Genomic DNA, 20,413 nt, shown 5'->3' on the forward strand with positions numbered 1-20,413 from the left:
TATTTGTTTGGGAGCTACACTTGCAAGTGACCAAGTTACTACTTGTATATAATGTAAGCATTTCTTCCAGTAGCCTACAAACAAATGGGGAATGCATCTTGTGAACCCCAGTTACTCTTTAAATTGTMTTGACTCCCCACTTCCCTGGGTTTTCATGCAAATGAATTTGGAAACCCATTAGGAGGTGATGATGGTGACACTCCATCTGCTAYTTCAGAGCTGGGATCCTGCTGTTTCAGTAGTTGGCCTTGGGGCCAGTGTCAGTCTTCTTTCTCCTGGAACAGATTCTCTTGAGAGGAATGATAGGGAGACTATAGGAACTGTGGTTAATTAGGACCTTTTCCTTTAAATTTACTGTACAATTTCTGTACTAGAACAGCTTTTTAATTCTGATTATATTTGCTCTGAGCTTATTTGGTAAGAAAAATAATATTTACTAAATTATGCAGGAAAGAAAAAACCCTGATGAGTCTTACTGATCTTCTTGTTCCAAGCTCATTTAATCAATGGCTCTCTCACTAACTTCCAGTTGCTGTATTTTCTATCTCTTAAATGTAAGTTCCATCACCTCTGGTGGCCCCTTTGCGTTTGGAGTATCTCTTTGTTGGGCTAGGAGACAGCAATCTCTCTTCATCATGGCAGATAGCAGAAGAGGAGTAATGGTCAGTAGTAAGTGATAAATATTCATAGTTGTTCCAAAATGGAGCTCACAATGCTCTTGKGATGTAGTCATTAGTATTGCAGAACATGACTTAGTCCCTGGAGACTGTGCACACATACTTTGATGTCTTCCAGACTAAAGTTTAGTCACTTGAGTGACTAAATTTGGGAGCTTCCATTATATTTACTTCGTTGACTATACATGTATTTTTATAATTAACTTGGAAACAGTATTGGCAAAAWAAWTAGCAAMTYRTGCTATTAACAAYGKTTACAGGCAAACTTTGAGCAAACTRGTATACATYGCCTGAAAAAGCARKTCCARTGCAAATTYCAACAAGGAAAAAGCTGGAAGGAATTGGAGGCTGCAGAGTTTTCAAATGAGTTTCCAGTGCTTGCCTGGGRTTTTTCAGCCTGGTGAAGGTCAGGAGCTGGTCTTAGCCTGACACTGAAGGCCYCTCCCTGTCTACCCTTCTGTCTGAGCACACGTTCTGGGTACTGAATCCATGAGGATGGCAGGGATACCTTTGGAACTGCAGATGTTACTTGTGCTCTCCTTGAAAGCATGAACAAGCCATGAACTGACATTGGCATGATGGTCTCAAGGCAAGGAGAAAGCTGGTAATACAAGTCTGAAAGCATTAACTGGGGACTTTTTGTGAGGTCCTGCACCAGTCGTCATCTCTGAGGTCATCATCTCTCTCTACTCTGTGCCGAGTTACAAGTAAAGTTTGCAGTGAGTGTTTTCCTTCTGCTGCATTTATCGTCATTTTGCTGGGTTCAGTCAAAGACAAGGACTCTTTTCAGACTTTCCAGACAAGCAGACATCCCTGCTGCTCCCAATCCAGAGACTCGGTGGCTAATCCAAATGTTTTTTAATATTTGTGTTCCTGTGGACTAGGTAAATGACACTTCCCCTTTGTTCCCATTTTTTTATTTGTATGCTGGACTGGAAGGTAGGTCATCTTTTCTGTTTACCCTKCTCTCACCTGGGTGGTACTGGAAGATGTGAGTGGTGAAAGGACATGCAGAACTGGGGAGCTTTTTTGTTGTCTAACTGGGCCAACTGGTGCTGCTCCCACCCCTACCCTTGTGTCTGTCTCGCCTCACAGCAAACTMATATAGGCAGTGGAAATTGTTTTTTATATAAATGGCCAGGTTTTTCATGGTGTTTGYTCACTGGATTATGGGCTCAGGCAAATGGCAAACCTATCAAAGAGGAGACGGTAGAACTCCACTGCCAGGAAAGATGCCCCTTTTGATGATACCTCATTTGACTGTTCTATAATGTCAAACTTCATCCTTAATGACATTGAGCTTTCGGCTACTGCTTGGCTGTAATGCTCCAAGGACACAGATCAAAGAAAAACTCTGTTAATGCTTTTATGATAGTGTGCTGTAAAAATCTGATTGTCGAGCTATCACTCTGTTTGTAGTAGGTCACCTTCCCTGCAGTGGTCCAGACAGCAATTTACAAACAGAACATATGATTATATTTGCTAAAACTGACAACTTTATTGTGCAAAAACTGACAACTGGACCTGTGGCTGTTATCACCTTGTACTGTTCCTCTGACTCCCAAGGAATATCTGTTGGCCGAGGTGGGAGCACTCCTGTTGGCATTAGYTCAGATTTATATTGGTCTCTGTGAGATGTGATCCCCAGACTTTTGCCAGTTCCTTGTCAACAACAGTGAGGAAAAACACACAGTAGGAAACACGTTTGGTTCTCCCTGTGCCTGTGGTGTTCCTGTTGGTTTGCAGCCATGGGAGAAGACAGCRTTGCCTGTTAGCTGTGACCTGGAGTCCCCCAGTAAGGATTCAGAAATGATCAGCACTTCTCTCAGGACAGTAAGATACATAAGTGATACATAGATAATGGAGATTTTTGGGGTTGCAATGAGGTTGAGCAGTGTGTTAATGGTAAAAACATAAAAAAYAGCTGCCGTAGTATTTCCTGTGTAACAGTTACTCYGGTGTCTGTGATCTCATACCCAGTAGYAGTTCCTTAAAATTATTTTGAGAAAATGCACAGTAGGAGACTCTTCTATTTGTATACAAACTCTGGGTAGGTTTGCAAGTTCTCTCTAGCCACTGACTGGAATAATCAGATTTTTTGGTCACTTGACTGCTCCTCTGTGCGTGGATGAAGCTGGCCTTGTCTGAGCAAGTGCCCCCCAAACCTGTTGTGCCCATTGTGTGCTTGGTGCTTAACTGAGGGACATTCACTTGGCCTCTGAGTTGGTCCATCTGATGAAAGGTGTGAGGTTTTATCGATAATGAATCCTTCAGGTACTGGAGTATGTGAATAATTTCAAGAGTGAATGTTGTGTTTTGTGTAGCAGTGTAACTACAGATGTAAGATTTGCTTAAATCATTCTACTCTTTAAATACTGCAGCACTTCTCCTGTATTGGCAAACATCACTGGAGTCAAGTGATGTTAGCCCTTGATAACTTTTCTAATAATTCCCACAAAATTATTTAATTATTACTTAAAAATACAAGAKAACCTGGATCTTTTTCAAAGCTAGGATGTTTTCAAAGTAAAGGAGAAAAAAATTATGTGAGCCAATCCTAGTAATGAGCAATTGTGTAAATGCTCATAAAATGTTCCTACTGCTAGTGAGTAGCAAACATACTTGGAACAGCTGTGCTGTGTCAGGCTGAGGAGCTCAGGCTTTGTCTGGGACATGAAAAAACAACCCACAACCAAAACTGGGTACGAGCACAAGGGAGTGGGATACTTCAGTGTGTTCTTCCAGTTATTGGCAATATTTGGTGTTGGAAACTTCTTGAGCCAGGATTTGCATCTGCAATGTAATTGAATAGTCCTTTTTGGACTTTCCTTCTGTCTATTTGTCTTCATGGCTTTTTGAGACCATTTATGCTTTTGGCTAACATCCTGTGTAAATGTGTTTGTCTGACCGGGCGTGTGTAGATTTCTAGTTTAAACTGCTTTTTGATAACTCATATTTGTCCAGCAAGGGGAAGGAGAAGAATAGTYTTTGTCTATTCCCTTTCTGTGAGTGGTTTGTAATTTCTGTAGATTCCTTGTATACTATGACATAGTTATCCCTTTTTTTCAAATCTGTGGATTTCTAGATTTAGTGTTTTCTTCTGTGTAAGATATGGTACTTCATGAGGTGGATCACATCACACTCTTGTTAYACCTCTTCTACCCWGATTCCATTCAGGTTTTGTGCAKGCCAGGGATTTATGCAGTGACTTGRATKATTAGGAAGGGAATAGAATAGAGAATTTCCTATTTTTTCCAGCTGGAAGCTGGTGCTTCCATTATGCTACTAGTTTGCTATTTTTTAATGCCTGAGACTATCCTTATCTGTGAATTTTAATTGTTTTCATCTATGCTTATTGTGGGTCCTGCTTTAACTGCAGCACAGAAGCTTTAAATCAGTTGAAATGTACAGAAGTTTATTTCACATCTAAAATTGTTGCTTCATTTTTTTTTCCATTTTCCAAGTTGGAAAACAGAATGGTAATTGATGATGTTCAGCCTTATGAATGAGAGACTTGACATTTTCTACAGTAGCAGAAAAACTGTCAGGAGAGGGGTGGGAAAAGTGTCTTGCTTGTGTTTCCAGTAAGAGGAAACCTTTCCTATGGCAACTTGCTCTGCAGATTAATGAGGCAAGGATTATTAAGTGTCAGTGAGGTTGCAAAATACAATGTTACCAGTAAGTCTGAGATGCGAGAATAGCAGTACATAGGATCTAAATTTAGTGATTTCTCTGTTTCTCCTMATCTTTCTGACATCTGTTTGTCGCATTTATGGAAGTGTTTTGTGGAGATGGAGAAATGTTAAGTTTAGATTCACTTTACTGAGGATTTTGCTGAGTCACTTACACTTTTAACTGCTGAGAGTTGGGAGGAAGAAACATTGACTTTACATAAAGCTTTTATTCCYGATGCATTTTAGAGACACAATTTGAAGCAAATGTGGTCAAAAAATTTTGAGAGGTGCTGTACCTGTGGGTGTGCATAAGACAGCATTCCTTCTAGCCTCTGCAATTTTTTTATTTCCTTCATTTGGTGTGAGTCTGTTTGTCAGTGCTGATGTCCTGCTGCTGAATCACTTTGTCTCAGATTGGACTCTACATGTAACTTGGTGGCAATAGCTCTGTCTCTAGAGCAGAGAGAGGAAGGTGCTGATGCCACGTGCTGTCCATGGGTGACCTTACAGTAGGTAATGCACTCCCACAGGGTCTGTGAGACCTAAGTTTAGTTCCCTCTCTGGCCTTATGGAGGGTCAAACCTGCATTTCCAATGARCAGCAGCCAGCAGATAAGTGGCTATTCTGGGCCTGGAGCAGTCTCTACACCCTTGGWTGAAACTGTTCTGTGGTTTTCTTCACACAAATAATGAAACTTTCCCTATCAACAAACAGTCTCTTGAGCACCTCCGTATCTCCAGTGGGAGCAGGGAAAGTCAGAGTGACAGTGTGGGGAAATACACTTAGACTGAGGTCCCAGTGCAGTTTTATCCAAGCAGGAATTGTGCAGTCCTGCAGCCGTTCCTCTGAGATGCTCTGCAGTGTCTGCGGTGACTGTGAGGTGGAGAAGGGTTAAACCAACCCCAGAGCTGGAGCTGAGCAGCCGGGGGAGATCCTGCAGAGCTCCAGGCAGGAAAAAGGTCAGAGCTGCGTGGGCTGGGAACACTGTGCAGGGCCCAGGGCAGCACAGTGATGGTGACCCGTGGGAGATGGTGACCCGTGGGAGATGGTGACCCGTGGGAGATGGTGACCCGTGGGAGATGGTGACCCGTGGGAGATGGTGACCCGTGGGAGATGGTGATCCATGGGGAAGGGGCTGAGGAGATGAATCCACAGATCACTGTCCCCCACACACAGTGCTGATTAACCATTTCATGCGCACCAATTCTCACTGAGCAGAGACAAACCTGGCTTGAAGTACCTAGAAATAGCTGTCCTGCTTGTCTCAGTCACTACAATGCTTTGGAAAAATCTCCAGGTTCTTGACTGGGCATAGTGGGGAGCTTACCCTGCCTTTTAATTGCAGCTGGGGTGGTATTCTGTGCAAGGGATGGTTTGCAAAAGTGTCTGAAGCTGTGAGATGCCATGGAGACATCTGCAATTCAGAGACAGCCTTATAAGTGGGTTTTTCATGCTTATGTTTGTTAGCACCATTCAAATAATGACCTAAGGACTTCTGTTAATAAAGGGATAAACTCTGGWACTAGGAATGAGAGTTGGCTTTTGGTCTGTATGACAGAGTTACCAAATAGTTATGTCTGGAATTTAAAGCAGCAGTTGGTAAATATATTTGATTTTAGTCTTTTCRTGGTATCATGGGGATATATTCTCTACTTTATAAAAAGAAGCAACTATCAGTAGAGAATCATAAATATTTACATTTTTGGGAAGCTGCACTTCAGGAGTACTGTTGGATAGTGACAATCATGACACTTTGCTTTGAGTTCCAATTCTGTGACACTCCGCTAAGTTGCTTCTCACTTCCCTCTAATCTTCATTTCCTTTGGGAAGTTACTGTTGGTTGTTGTTGTTGTTGTTGTTGTCTGCTGCTAAAGGACTGGAGAGCAGAAAGGTTCAAGTGTTAAGGAAACATAAATGCAGTCTGGATAGCTTAAAGTATGCAAAAAAAAGAGATGAGTCCAGTAATGTGGAGGCTCATGTGAATAGCTGTGGAAACAGAACTTAATTCTGGAGATTTTTTTATTTGGTTTTATTTTCAAATCTCTAAAGTCAAAGATCAACACARAAAGAAAAGTAGTTCTATGTAACCCACATATTTTACTTGTGAATTCGATGGTACTTGAGATGCTGAGTCACTGTTAATAGATATGTCCATTACTAAAATGGTGCTCACTATTGAGAAATAACTATTAGCTATCAGAAGCTATTTACTGTAGGTGAAGTTACATTCAAGATTGATGTTTCAGATTTCCTTAACCTCATGTGTTGGCTTGTTGCCATGAATATGAAATGAAGTTTCCATAAAAACTGCAGAATGTGAAAATAAGCAGCTCAGTAATCCTGAACTGAATTTGAGAGCTAGATCGCTTTGCTTCCATATTTTTTTTCCAGTATTTGAGCAGCAAAGCCTACCTGCCACACATTGCTTAGCAAATGTATAGCAAGTTCAGAAAGTAAACTGATTCTGAGGGAAAACTGGATCTGCTTTCCTGAGCCTGGTATCTTGGAATCTATGCAATGTCTTCAGTCCTCTAATGCTCTTCTGATCTCCCTAATGSTTGAGAAAGCTGGGATGTCCTTTTTGGTGTCTAAAACCCRAATGCAAAGAAAAAGGAAGAATATGGTTTCAGGCACGGTATTACTTCTAAAACTACAGCTCTTATGATCACACATTAGTTCCCAGACACTTTTCTTAATTCCCAGACACTTTTCATACTCTCCTTGATGTTTAYTTTCATTATCTGTTGGTAGCACTGCTTGTTGCCATTAGCTGTTGCCACTAATACTTTTTCCACCTGGAGGAATATTTTGTGRCTAAGTTGCTTACAGAAGCAAGCTCTATCTTATTTCTGTTGGAAATGTTGCAATAAACAATGTTTATGATTCTCCCCTGGGTTCAGTCTCACCAGAACAGTGTCAAGAAAATAATCTTTGAGTACCTTCAAGTCCTTGTTCTTTTACACTTTAATCTTTTTATCACTGACTTTCTTATCTGACTCATTCTYTAGGGCTGCAGGGTTCTGGTTGACGCACGGGACAAACTGGGGATCCCTTGGCAGTACACGGAGAATGAGAAGCATGGAATGTTTCTGATGGCCTTTGAAAACAAAGCTGGAATGCCCATCGAGCCTGCCACCTTCCAGCTCTATGTCCCTGCCCTGGGTGCTCTCTGGAGGGATTCAGGAATCAAGGAAGCCTTCAGCCGCCGCAGCGAGTATCAGCTGGTGAGTACATCCCTCTCCACGSTGGGAGGAGAAAGTTCCCTGCTCTATAAATCTCTCTTCAGCTGACAGACAGCTTGCTACATGCAAGATGGAGCCACCCTGGTAGCTATTTGTAGGAGTGCTGTAAATCTGAGCACTTCAGCAGCAGAAACRAGTGGTAATTGGAGCCAAACTTGAAAAACTACATGGCACTAAGAGGGAGTGGAAAAGTGAACATGACTGGATAAACTGGAAGAGCAAGAGGAACCAAAAAAGGCAGGAATTGGTTGAACTAAAAATATTTTAGCAGCTCAGTAGGTCTGTTCATAGTAGGTCACTGATGAAGGCACACTTAATTTGTAACTTTCCAGTCCTGCCAGCTTGCACTATATTGATACTGGCAAACTCTTCCTGCATGCAGCTCTTTTGAAGTGAGTGCAACACCCATTCCGGCTGCTGCTCCCTGACTGTTTCTTTTCATCCTGACGTCTGCAAGTGAAACTTGGATAAGCAACTGAAAGATGACAGTGAGCGTAAAAATGTGCTCTCTTCCCTGCTTTCTTGTTGTTAGGTCCTCATGCTCTTATGCAAAATTAGCTGCACTTCTGGTATGGAATATGTTTCTGACAGCTGTTCATAATCCACTCCTTTTTCTTTATATGTACAGGATGGAGAGGGGTTATTTTTTCCTTCTCTTTTTCTTCCCTGTTCTGTGAAACAAGGTGCTGATCCAAGCGATCCCGTACACACATAATTACTGTTATCACTGTTTAATTAGAGGGGTTAAAGGATAGAAACATGGCTTTGAATAGTTTCTTTGAATTTATTTTACAAAGGAGATCGATACAGCTGAAGAAGGAGAGTTAGAGAAATTGAGTAGTGAAATTCTGATTGCTCCCTGATGCTACTTCTCTGTGTGGGTTCTCTAGTGTCTGATGCTGCAGTTAAACTCGTGCTGCAGCCCTTAGGTACTCATCTGTCTCCACTAATAAGATGCCTGTTTGAGTCTTGTTGCATATCTTTGAAATCTGTCTCTGAAGTATCATGAGACTGCCAAATAGGTAAAGAATAAGTGAAATGGCGAAGTAAAACTGTCACAGGATGATTGGATAAACCTCACTTCCTTAGGCTAAAAATGAAACAATTTCCATGTTAGAACACTGGGGGTGGGGGAAGGATGTGCAGAGGGGAGAGAGGATGGATTAATTGTTCCATTATTCCTAGCATCTGTAGACACAGACTTTGCTGTTCTAAGCATTGTTCAAATGTGGAATAAAAGGATGGTTCGTGCCACAGGGAACTTGAATCTACCATGAAGCAACTGCTAAGAGAATCCAGTATAGTGAGCAATAGTTGCATCAGCAGCCTGTTAAGATTGTTTGTTTGATTTCTTTTTTTTTCCTGGGAAATGCTATGGTCAAGCATGGATTTTGTTTGTAGAGGGAGATTCAGATAGGGATCATGTGGGAGGTTTATTTCTGTACTGGTTAGCAATAAAGTTGTATCAAACTGGGGAGGGAAAAAGTCCCATTTGTTGAATAAATAGCGTTCCAAAAGTAGTAGGCCTACCTCTGCATTCCCTGGCTGAGAGGATTAAACAGGAAATACCAAAAAAATAAAAAAGGCCCACAGAAACAAAGCAGAGAGGCTTACAAGTGATCTTTTAATATGCTGTCATCTTCAGCACGGTGCTACTATTCCATGGTGCATCCCTTTGGGTGCCATTGATGTAACCTGGGAATGTAACCTAATGTTACTGGGGCAGCTGGAACTGCTGCAGGCACCGGGTTTGTTACCTTGTCAGTGGTGCAGTCATGCTGTCACAAAAACACTGWAACTTCATCCCAGTCCTGCACCTGTGGCACTGGCAACATGAAAATCTGGCTGCTGTTACTTTTTTTGTGCGGGCTGCATCACCAGGGGATTGGAAAATGTCTCAGTTGCAACTGCAAAAAAAGCACTTGCTGCATAAAAGGTTTTCAAATGTAGTCCCTTGGGCTCAAGGATAAAAAATGCTGCTTTTGGATTAAATAAATTAACACCTTAATAACTTGAGGTATCCATACCTTGCTTTTCAGTTCAGCAGAAGTCTGAGTCCCTGAGTATATGCAAATAAGCAGCTGTGCAATTCCTTTAAAAAAAGGTTTAAAACTGCACCACATTTTAAAGRAAGGTGGTTTAAGGAGATGCCTAATTTGTAATTGCATATGATACGTATAAACCCATACCTTCATTTAGTTTAAACCCTTGCTGGATATAGACTTGTGTAAATAAATAGAAGCCAGATATAGTGGACTCTGAGAAAATAAATCTTTTCTGAACTGATTTTAACTAAGGCTAAAGAAAACCTCTGCATCAGCACTCTCTTTCTTCCCTAGTATAAGCGAGCTATTAAATAGAATATGCTTGGTTTAAACTGAATTTATTATCTTTAAAATAGTTTTTAAATCATCACCAAAATTTTGCAGCTTTACATTACTGTGATCTTTCTGAATGTGCCTTGACACTTTGAAAAAAACAACCCCACTCAGCACAGGCATTTTCTTCACCCTGCTCTTGCAGACAACTGAACACCACCTTTTTTTTTTTTTTAATCATTGTTATTATTTTGGCTTCTAAGCMGTAGGATTATTGGTCTGCTTTTAAATACTCTGTTTCTCCAGGAAGTTGTGTGACTGTTAAAAAGTAAACCATGTTGGTTGGTTAACTAGAGCTGAAAATTGCAGTGTACAGGTGCCTTCGTATGGTCTGCAGTGCCCAGCTTAGTGGCTGACTCAGCACTAACAAACTTGTTGAAAGAAAACGGCTCTGACCATAACCCTGTGCAATGTAAAAGCTGCTTCTCTSGCACCACAGAAGCTGCCTCTGGGCATTTGAGTGTTTTCTGCTTCGTACTCAGTGCCTGCAAGTGCTGGTTGTAAATCCCTGTCTGGGTCTTTGAGCGTTTCAGAAGTGAGTGGGTGGATTCTACAATAGCAGGCTGCTTTTTTTTTGCCTTTGTCTTCCCAGCCTTTCTTAAAGCAGACTAACCAATTTTGCTTTCTTTTCACAAACATCAGCCTCTCACTCTTCCCCTGCCTCAGCCAGTCCCCACCGACCCAAGTTCCTCTGTTCCTTGTATGGGAGCCAAGTAGTTTGGGGACAAAAGCTTCATTGTGTGTTTGCTTCCATTGTCACGTGTGTCCTCATTTTTTTTTTTTACTACTGAAATAGGAATTCCTTTGTAATCAGAATGTGATTCTTCTCCCTTCTCCCCAGCCCTCATTATCCCCCCCACCCRTTTTCTGCCTGTGTGTTAGAAAGGCTTCCATTGGTCACGTATTTCCAAATGTCTGGCAATGTTTGTTCTTTGGAGRGTGCCTGTGGTGGTTTGGGCAACTGGCTGTGAATCCTGCATTACCAGCAGAGGGAGACAAATCCCACTGGGAATGGTTTTGGGGAATGGGCCATGGGATTTCCGGTWGGATTTAGCTGGAAGGGTGGAAGCTTCTTCAGTTTGAGCCTAAAAACGAGTATTTGGGTGCATGTATCTGCAGGCTCTTATTCAGCCATAAATGAAATTTCGTTTTATGTCAGAAACCATGGAGGCCAAGGTAGGAATTGCTTTGGTCATGTGGTTTCTGTTTTGTTGTCTGACTTGGGGATTTTTTTGGTTCTTTACATCCTCTCAGACCTCTACTATGGGAATATGAGAAGCCATTCACTTTTCCTTTAATATGTCCAGAACAAAAAGTCTGACACAAGGTTAGATTCTCTCATGACTTCTTGCAGCTTGGCATGCTTGATGTCATTGTGGGTAAAGATGGACAAATAGGGCTTGTCAGGCAAAAAAAAATTATATTTTTGTCACGAGCAGAACAGATGTATAATGATAAGCAGCTCTGCCAAGGGTATCATGTGGCKTCGTCAGTTCTTAGAGCAAAATTGACATTGTTGATGTAGAGAATATGTTCATGATCCATCACCAGAGTATCAACTCAGATTGTTGTTACTGGTGTATTAATATTACTATTGATGTTCACTGTGCTGCTAAAAGACTTTCTGGTGTTTTAATAGCACTTTTTAAAAGAAAAAGTAAATGTCAGCATTAATGGGAAGTTGTGGTTCCTGCGAGGGAAGTAAGACTCTTGCAAATATAGACAAAAAACCTTACTACTGTGTCCATAGCTATTTTTAGATGTGTGCACAGGGAATTGTATGGAACGCTTCCATTAATACTTCAAATACTGAGAGCCTCTRAAGACTTGGATGTGGGAAGACTCTGGAAAATGTTTTAAAGACCCTTTCTTTTATATTGATTCACCATTCTCTGGGTGTTTGAAGTGAGGGGGAGTCAGGGGATATTTTAGCAGGACCTGGGTCTCTCCCCTGAGAATGAACTATGGGTTTGGTTATTTTTCCTTTCAGCAGACCCTGGAACTGGTTAAATTCTGCCTGCCAGGATAGGCAATGTGCTGGAACACTGCAGAGGGAACAGCCTGCTCCCTGGGTTAGGAGAGTTTTGGTGCTGCGTTCTCCCCATGCAAGGATTGATGGCTTCAAAGCCTCACAGGCAGCCAGCTGTGAGTTTGGGGCAGTGTGGAGGGGAGGCACCAGTTATTCACACTCACTCTTCATTCAGAGTAGAAAAACTGACTTAAATATCTTTATTTTTGTGCAGCAGTGATGTAGTCAGGAGTTGGGCTGTGCAGTGGCCCCTTAGAYATGGGGAGATTTTGTGGCAGCGTTTGACTGAAGCCAAGTGAATTGAGAGGTGGGGCAGCAGAAAACTTGACTTATCGTGAGAAGTAGGTGACTTTTGAAGTGACATATTCAATGAAATCTACAGCAATGGGCTGTATTTTGTCAGARTTCTCAGTRCACTTTAACAGAGATTTCCTGAATCCTGAAGTATGAGGTTTCCAACTGATTATTTGCCTTTAAGATGCAATGGCAGAGCAGAGCCAGCCKTAAAAGCATATTTTGAGGCAATTTGCTTTTTCAGCACATATGGCACAGCCCTGAAATGCTGGAATACTGTGCCTGGCACCACTGTGAAACACTTGCTGATGCACTTGAGGAAATACCGAGTGTCAAATCAAGCCCAGCTTATACGATTGGCTGTAGCACAAAAATGAACTTTTCTCTTCACAAACTACTGTTTGAATATGAGCTTACACAAGAGACTGTGAATGTTGCCTATTCTGCAAGGATGACTTTTTTTTTTCCTCCCAGAGGCGTGAAACTCTCATATTTCATGAGTGAAATGCATTGAGGCTTGACCAATGCTGGTGAGATGTACAAAGGCAGTAACCACACTGTTCAAAGTGCCAGCCTGGGAAATCTTGTTACCATTTAATGCATGTAATTGGGACTAGCAACAACTCTTTGCCAAATTACTTTTGAGCTCTGCATGGGTATTTCATAGCTTGCAGAGTTCCTGTGAAACTAAATTATTTCTGGGAAGTTACGTGGTTTTTTGTTTTCTTTTCTAGATCTGAATGGGACATACCACTCTAACCCACAAATTTTTTTTACAAAACAAGGGATTGACAATGTTTTGTAATTGCACACTATTAGTGCTGAAAGTCAAGTATATCTGTRTCTAACAATATTATATGATTTATTTCTTTTTAAAGTCAGTTGTGAAGCTGTGAATGGTAAATARGTTTGTGTGAATTATAGGTAGCACATGTAAGGAATGATAGTGCTGTATTTTGTATATATAACACAACAAAAGTCCATTATAATCTGGTTTTGTTACATTAGAATTCTGAAACAGTGGCCTTATGTGAGACACAATGTTATATTAACCTCAAAGATCACTGACTTGCAGACTTTATCAATGCAACATGAATAATACCCTGCTCTGCACTTGGATAGCAGGGAGAGTTATGAAGATATTTCTTCTTAGTTAAATATCTGAGCAAGGTTTTAGGCCAGTATCACAGCAAGTATCATTTAAGTGCCAGAGATCCAGATTTAAATTTGTAGTTCTAGTTCTGTTCTCCAATCCCAAAACCTCCAAAGTTTATGGTCAGATTATGCAGTCTGACTCATCTTTGTCCAACAGAAGTTAATTGCTTGTTTAAGTGTAATACTGCAAAGCATGGTGGCTGCTCTGCAGCAGGCAGGATTAGCAGCTGGAGTCCCTGGCTTCTAATCCTSTCTCTATGACCAAATAGGAAAATTTTTTTCAGAGCGAGGTCTCAAGTAAGAACCCTCAARCAGAAGTGGGATTTTGTTAAAGGAGGTGAAAGGTAGTTTAGGTTTCATTAAAAATTGAGAGATAGCAAAGCAAAAATGCAGCTGGAAACCTTCRCACAAAATTTTGTGGTTACTGGCTAAGACTGTAGAGTTTGTCAATTTGCATGTACAGAAGCTAAATCCTCAGTCTCCCATTATATTTGCAGTATTCTAAAAATAAATGTTTAAATGAGATAGGTTAATGGGCCTGCTGCCAGCAGAGAGCTCCTGGAGCAGTGTGGGGTTTGTCTGTGCCAGTGTCAGTGTGTCTCCACAGTCAGAGATTGAGCCTGAGGACTGAACTGGAGCAGGAGGCAGAACTGGAGGTGGTGGCTGTCACCCACAGGAAGGAATGCTGCACTTGGTGCTCTCACTTTTGCTTTAAGCGCTGTTGAAGGAGAGGTGAGAAGAACTTGCATTTAAAATAGGCTGGATTCAAACWGTTTAGAGAATCCCTGCAAATCATTTTGAATTCTAGCAACATCTACTTTTGCAATATCTTTTCTCAGTGACAGGAGCTGTTCTTTSAAGCAGAACCAACCTTGGAAAGCTGTGATGAGTAAAACAGTTTTTAACCATTCTTAAATACTTTCTGCTATTGGAGGGAAATAAGAAGAACCAGAAAGGTTGTGAATTATGAATTTTTTAAAACAGTGCAAGCAGAAAAGTCTTGGAGAACAGCAGTTTGTTACAGKAGCTACCTGAAGTCTCAACCAAGCATTGAGTGCTAAATGTTCTGTGGAAAAATAGAAGAATTCTTGCCATGAATTTCTCCTGACCTTTAGTTGTGACAAAGTGCAACAGCTGGGTGAAATGTAGCCTGCATGGAATTGGGAGGATAAGTTGGAAAGTAATGAGCAGATCATACATAATAAATAAGTGGATAACAAGAAATTGATATACCTACCATATGGGAACAGAGATGGACCTGAATAGAAAAGCTCTGCTACTGGCTGTGCTACTATTCTGTATAGTGAATTCCCAGCATCTACATTTTTTTAATTTTTACATTATTTAAAGATCAAAAACTTCATGCAAAATCACCCCTAAAGTCTGTAAGATGTACAGTTAATGCACTTCATTAATGCTCTGCTCTCTGTGGGTACCAAAAGGCTTAAATTCAGACTTAGTGTGGCCCTATCTTTAACTTTCAGGTTCTTGGAGATAGATTAAAAAGTCTGGTACTATGTAAGGAGCTTTTTGCTTTTGGCCCTTGGAAGCCAATACATCTTGACTGTATTGTTGATGTGGTTAAGATGAATGAGAGAAAAGTTTCATATTTACAGCTCCCGTGGTGAAAATTCATTGCAAGCATTTGCATCTTGCCTAATGATTGCCATTTGTCTGGTTGAAAGATTTCTTTTTTCCTTATGTGTATTTTCCTAAGTACAGACTTTTTTTTGTCTTTATCTCTCAGTAATTGAGCCCCTTAGAGAATTGTCTGGGTGTCCCAGATTTTTTGCTCACCCTTACCTCTCTGTATGCATATGGAAGTGGTCATAGTTTGATGTCTTACCTTCAACAACAGCACTGAAACACTAAATCTAATGTGCTTAGGCTGGAAAAGTCCTTTCGGCTCCCAGCTCTTGAGAATAAATGCCACCTTGGTTCTGGAAAGAAGCTTTAATTTTATTATGCATAAAATAATTAGAAAAAATACTCGATGTGTTTGTCTTTGCAGAATTGTTGTTCTAAGCCCTAATTAGTGCTACTCTAAATCTTGCAGGACTGTATTGAATATGAGGATTTGTTCAGAGCAAGTACAGCTGTAATTAATCTTTGCATTCCCATCAAGAAATGCTGGCACATGCTGTGAGAAACAAGGAAGGAAACTTTCAGTTCAGGCTGTCTGAGCCAGTACCCAACTGCAGCTACAAACCACTGGAATAATCTCTTTATCCCTTTCTGGTGGGCAGGAAAGGTCTGGGCAGAGACAAATCCAGCCCAGTGAGCGGCCTTTAGCTTTTGATTTTGCTGTTTGATTTCATACTCAGAAAGTTTCTAATGGACCTCAGTAATTCAGGAGACTTTAAAATGGGCAACTAGTATCTCTTAGTTCCCARCAATGAAAATATATTCCAGAAATCTGAGAACTTAGGCACTTTTAAAGGTGCACCCTTTGAATGACAAAGGGACTCTAATGAAGAGTTCTTTCTAAAATTTGGTGGAAGCAGGAGACAACTCATATATTCAGTAATGAGCATCGGTGTAGGTTAAAGCCATGGTAGCACAAGGACAACTTTTGTTTGWGTTACTGCAAAAATACTTCATTATGCAGAGACATATGTTAATGTTTATCTGTCCAGAAACAAAGAACATTGTTTTTAGTGGAAGGGCTCCACTTGTCAGACTGGTTTTGTCCCTTCAGTCTCAAAGATACAACTGAAAAGGAGACTTTTCATATTTGTATTATCTGCTCAAGAAGAGTGGTTTTGTTAAGCCTGTCTCCCTGACATAGCTCTCTCTGCTCAGAACAGCAGTGCTGACAGTGCACTTCGGAAAGTTTTACAAGTCAGCCTTTTGTACCTCATTTATGTGTTCTTTGTAGTGATTCAGCTTTCTTTTGGTACCCATTCAGCTTTTTATTGATACCAAACCTTGTGCTTTTCACCTAGAACTGGGACAGTGAGCAAGGGKTTTTCAGTGCCTTTAAAAATTTTCTAAAAGGTTCCCTTGAGAAAAAAACAGTAAGAGGTTAAGGCTTGGATTTTTCCAAGGGGCCACTGAATTTAATAGGATAATGGGTAATGAATTCTTTCAAGCTTTCCTGAATATCCTAGTTTACGGTAAGCTATGGAGGATCAAGAACAAGTAACAAGGACAGATGAACAAATAAGCAAAACATTAAAAATTAGGTCTGTTTTACAAAGAAGTCTCATTGACGTATCTTCTGTATTTTGTACTTACCAGATATTTGAAGTTGTTCTTTACTTATCACACTGACAGTGAATTATGTTTAATGAGCCCRTGTTCTTTAAAAGGTGGGACCTGGCAGAAAGGTGAAAAGGAAAATGCAGGTAGGCTGGTTAGGCAACAGTAACCTGTTCAGGTGGTGATGTGCCCTTGCTAGCTATCCAAAGCTTGACCTTTTTGCAAAAAGATTGTAATTGCCTTTAACTTACTATTCTGCTTCTTCCCATGCTTCTGCTGTCTCCCAAACAGGCCTGTTTTSCCTTAAAACATGKAGAGTTTTACTGAATGTAAACCACTCTTGGCTTCAGCTTACCKTGGGCTGTAGCTCTGGGACAGAGTAATCCCAGTGAGCAATAGGAAGTGGTGGTTTGGGGAGTTGTGCTTTTGTATTGTGCTCTTGCTTATATTGGCACAATTGGGTTTTTTGGAAATTGCTCTTAGAGAAGAGGCAGAACACAGCCTGGGAGTGACTGAGCACAGCTGAGAGAGGAACAAGCARTGGGCATCACAAGTGGTCGGGAGTTTGCCTTAAMCTGGTGCTTGCYRAKGAATGATGACAGTGTCTTTATCTCRGTGATCCTTCCACCAAGCAATGGTTCCTCTCCTGATGCTGAAATAAGGTGCCTGTACCTCAAAGTTGAAGTTTTTCAGTGTTTGTGTTGCGAGTTATCGGAGTATCTGAAGTGTTCACAGACGGTTCAGATCCAGGCTCTGATTCACAGGTATTGAGTGTGGAGGAGGAGGAGGTGGTGAGCAGAGGGAAGGAAGCAACATTGTTTGACTTTTGACATCTGGGTTTATGTGCAGTGGTAGCTGTGCAACAGGGGAGGATGTCATAGATCAGATGACTTAAGATGCATCTGAATGTGATACTGTTCCAGGAAATATCTCAGTGCTCCAAACTGTCCCAAACCAACCAGCTGATAATCAGACACTAGTGGGGGGAGCAGAACTCTTGAGTTCCCTTCCCCAAGGAGAAGGGTAAGCTCAGTGTTCCACTTTTTTTCTCAGCTGCAATGCTGGGAAGCTTCTGTCACAAAGGCAGAAGGCAGTGTGRTCTCCACCTTCCCATTACTTTGCAGCTCTACCTTAGCAACTCTGTGGTGTAAACCTGTTTCACTCTGTTACTGACTTAGGATTTGGGGGAGGGCAGGGAAACTTCTTGGAAACATCCTGCAAGATTTTCTGTTTGAGAAAGTGGAAAACATGTTGCTCTGAGCAGTAATTTATTGACACCTTTCAAATGTCTCCTCTGTATACAACACAGATTCCAGCAGTCAGACTGTGGCAGACTTGTGCTTCACTTGGCTTTCCTCCTGAACAAACTGTTGGTGTTTGTCCTTAGAAGGTCTGCTCTCCACCCCACCCCCAAAGCCTCTTAATTTGACTTGCTTTCCTTGATACTTGCTTAATTCTACTTTGGAAAACTCAGTAAAATCTCARAGTGAGAAAGCACTGCTTTATTGATGGAACTCTTTCCCATTTAATTCYACCTCTGAATTCAAGACTTTGATCTGTGTAGTTTCAGTCTGGTCAGAGTACGGCACTGAATCAGTAATGGTGTTGGATGTGGGCAGGAGACAAAAGAGTCACCTTCTATATCCTCTTTTTCTGTCTTCGTTCTTCCAGCCCAGCACATGCATTCCTGGTGGCAGGGAGTTCAGCTGGCCATCCACGTGGCTGGACTGCTGCCCTCTCTCCAGTTCAGTAGGATGTGACCGAGGCTTTAATTAGGATTTTTTTTATAGCCTAGTCTGCTCAACAGCTTGGAAAAGTTTGTTAAACTCACTGCATTTTCCACTGTGACTTGCTTAATTTCTATGGGTAGATGGGGCCTTGAGGATGGAAGCTGTCACTTATTTCAAGTCCCATATTTCATCTTTAGATTTGTTTTCAGACCTGAAAGAGAACAAATTCTGAAATGAAAAGTAGTTCAGTTTGCATGAARTCTTCATACTCAGGTATCAATAGTGCAAAGATTTAAGTGCAGATTTGGAGCACTTCCCCTCCTCATGCCAAAAAAGTCTTCAGAAGGGAAGAGGATATTTAGAATCATTGATATGTTGTGATTAGATGTGAATAAATAAAAAAATCTTTCTAGATAATGCAAATAAATCCAATTATAGAGAAAACTTGATAGGATTGTGAATGGGAAGTGAAGTTTTTTTCAGGTCACCAAAGGTCCTTTGAGGTTCATTCATCTGCTGGATTCAGCACACAGGGCTGTCAGGGGCACTGGAGCAGGAGAGGTGAGGTTGTGGGGAGGGCAGTCACTTGTTGGGTGAAACCCTGTCAGACCAAAATAGAGCTGGGAGCTAATGAAATGTGTGTTCTTGGCATGGGACRTGAGACTGCTTGATCTGGAGGATTTACAGGTGTGTGTGAAGGTCAGAGCTGGTGGATACGAGTCTTGGTGTGAGTGAACACAAAGTGTTGAGGGGAGCTGCTCAGTGCAGGGAGCAGGATGAGAATTTGATTGGAAAGTCACTGGGAAGGCGGCAGGATAACAGATGGCTGAAACTGCACCTCAGAGTTCAGAGTTTGTCAATTCTAAATACCAAACTGTTATTAAAAAAGGTCTTTTTTGTTTCTGGGGCAAACRATTTTTGAAAACGAGATGTGAGGCTGCCTTGAGGAGTCCCTCAGACTTGCARGCCTTGTGTTCTCTGTGGTTGAGCCTGCCAAGTACTGAGGTAATGGGCATGAGGAACAACTTCACAGTAGTGTAAGCAAGGTGGAATTTAATYTTTTTTCTGCAGTTGATTTTATAGAAATCAAACTGTTAAATAGCACACCTAAGTACAACTAAGACTTAGCTTGCATTTTAGCTGGATTTCAGCTCTACCTAAAACCTTACTTTTGGATAGTGATAGCTTAATTTTGCAAGACCATCATTTTAGTCTGCATCCCATTTAAAATTGTCTTGGTTCTATACATAGAGACAAAATATGAAAATCTTACTTAAATTTTTTAAGAGGTAGGAGGGATAAATGACACTTTSCAATCCTTTTAACAAGAGACAATGGCAAATTTCACTGTGACATGTCTGAGCTGATATGTCCCCAGAAAGTGGAGCTTTAGGACACTGCASCAAATCTTTGGTGTGTAAGTGGAGCAGGAAGCATCATTCTGCAAGATACTCAAGGTTATGYCTCTTGTAAGTGTGTCCAAGTTGCTGAGCTTTCCAGCTGGCCACCTGCCATGGAAAAGTCCAAGCTCAACATTCTCTCATGCYTGGTGTTAGCTGCTTTTTCAGCCCACAAGATCTAAGATATTTATTTCCCATCCCTTGATCTGATAAGATTTGAAAGGGAAACTCGCTGGTAAACTTGTGATTTAGTCTTGATCAGATAGTCAGTACTGCTGACTAGATTAATTCTGAAGATACTTTTTTTTTTGCTGTTGCTGTCTGTTCTAGTTCTACAGATGTCTCCTGTAAACAAAACAAGTTTCAGGTTTGCTTTCTGACCTGGGAACAAAGCATGGGGGTCACAGAATAATGGGATTATACATTGTTCCTGGGGATGTAAAAGCATCCAGTTGCTTCTACATTCTGATGTATTCATCGAAATTGCCCATTTTGCCAGAACTGTGGATCCATCCTTCCTTCTGCAGCTCARAACTTTGTTCTGACTGTGGCAGGAGTGCTGTTCCAGCTGCCTTTGGGTCTGGCTGTGCCCAGAATGAGAAGCTGAGCCTGGTGTGCTTTCCTTTGGTTCCA

The 20,413-nt window shown here is 41.2% G+C and overlaps 1 protein-coding gene across 1 annotated transcript in view; it reads left to right on the forward strand.

The window, feature by feature from the left end:
* Window positions 1-20,413, forward strand: part of GNA12 (G protein subunit alpha 12) — a 37,391-nt gene that overhangs the window by 4,863 nt on the left and 12,115 nt on the right. Inside the window, exon 2 of the mRNA XM_057369833.1 lies at window positions 7,360-7,575. Coding sequence (XP_057225816.1) covers window positions 7,360-7,575 — 216 coding nt within the window. The remainder of the gene's footprint in view (window positions 1-7,359; window positions 7,576-20,413) is intronic.

Source organism: Malurus melanocephalus, unplaced genomic scaffold (genome assembly GCF_030028575.1).
Source record: "Malurus melanocephalus ecotype Western Australia unplaced genomic scaffold, MMel_1.1 scaffold_115, whole genome shotgun sequence".
NCBI lineage: Eukaryota > Metazoa > Chordata > Aves > Passeriformes > Maluridae > Malurus > Malurus melanocephalus.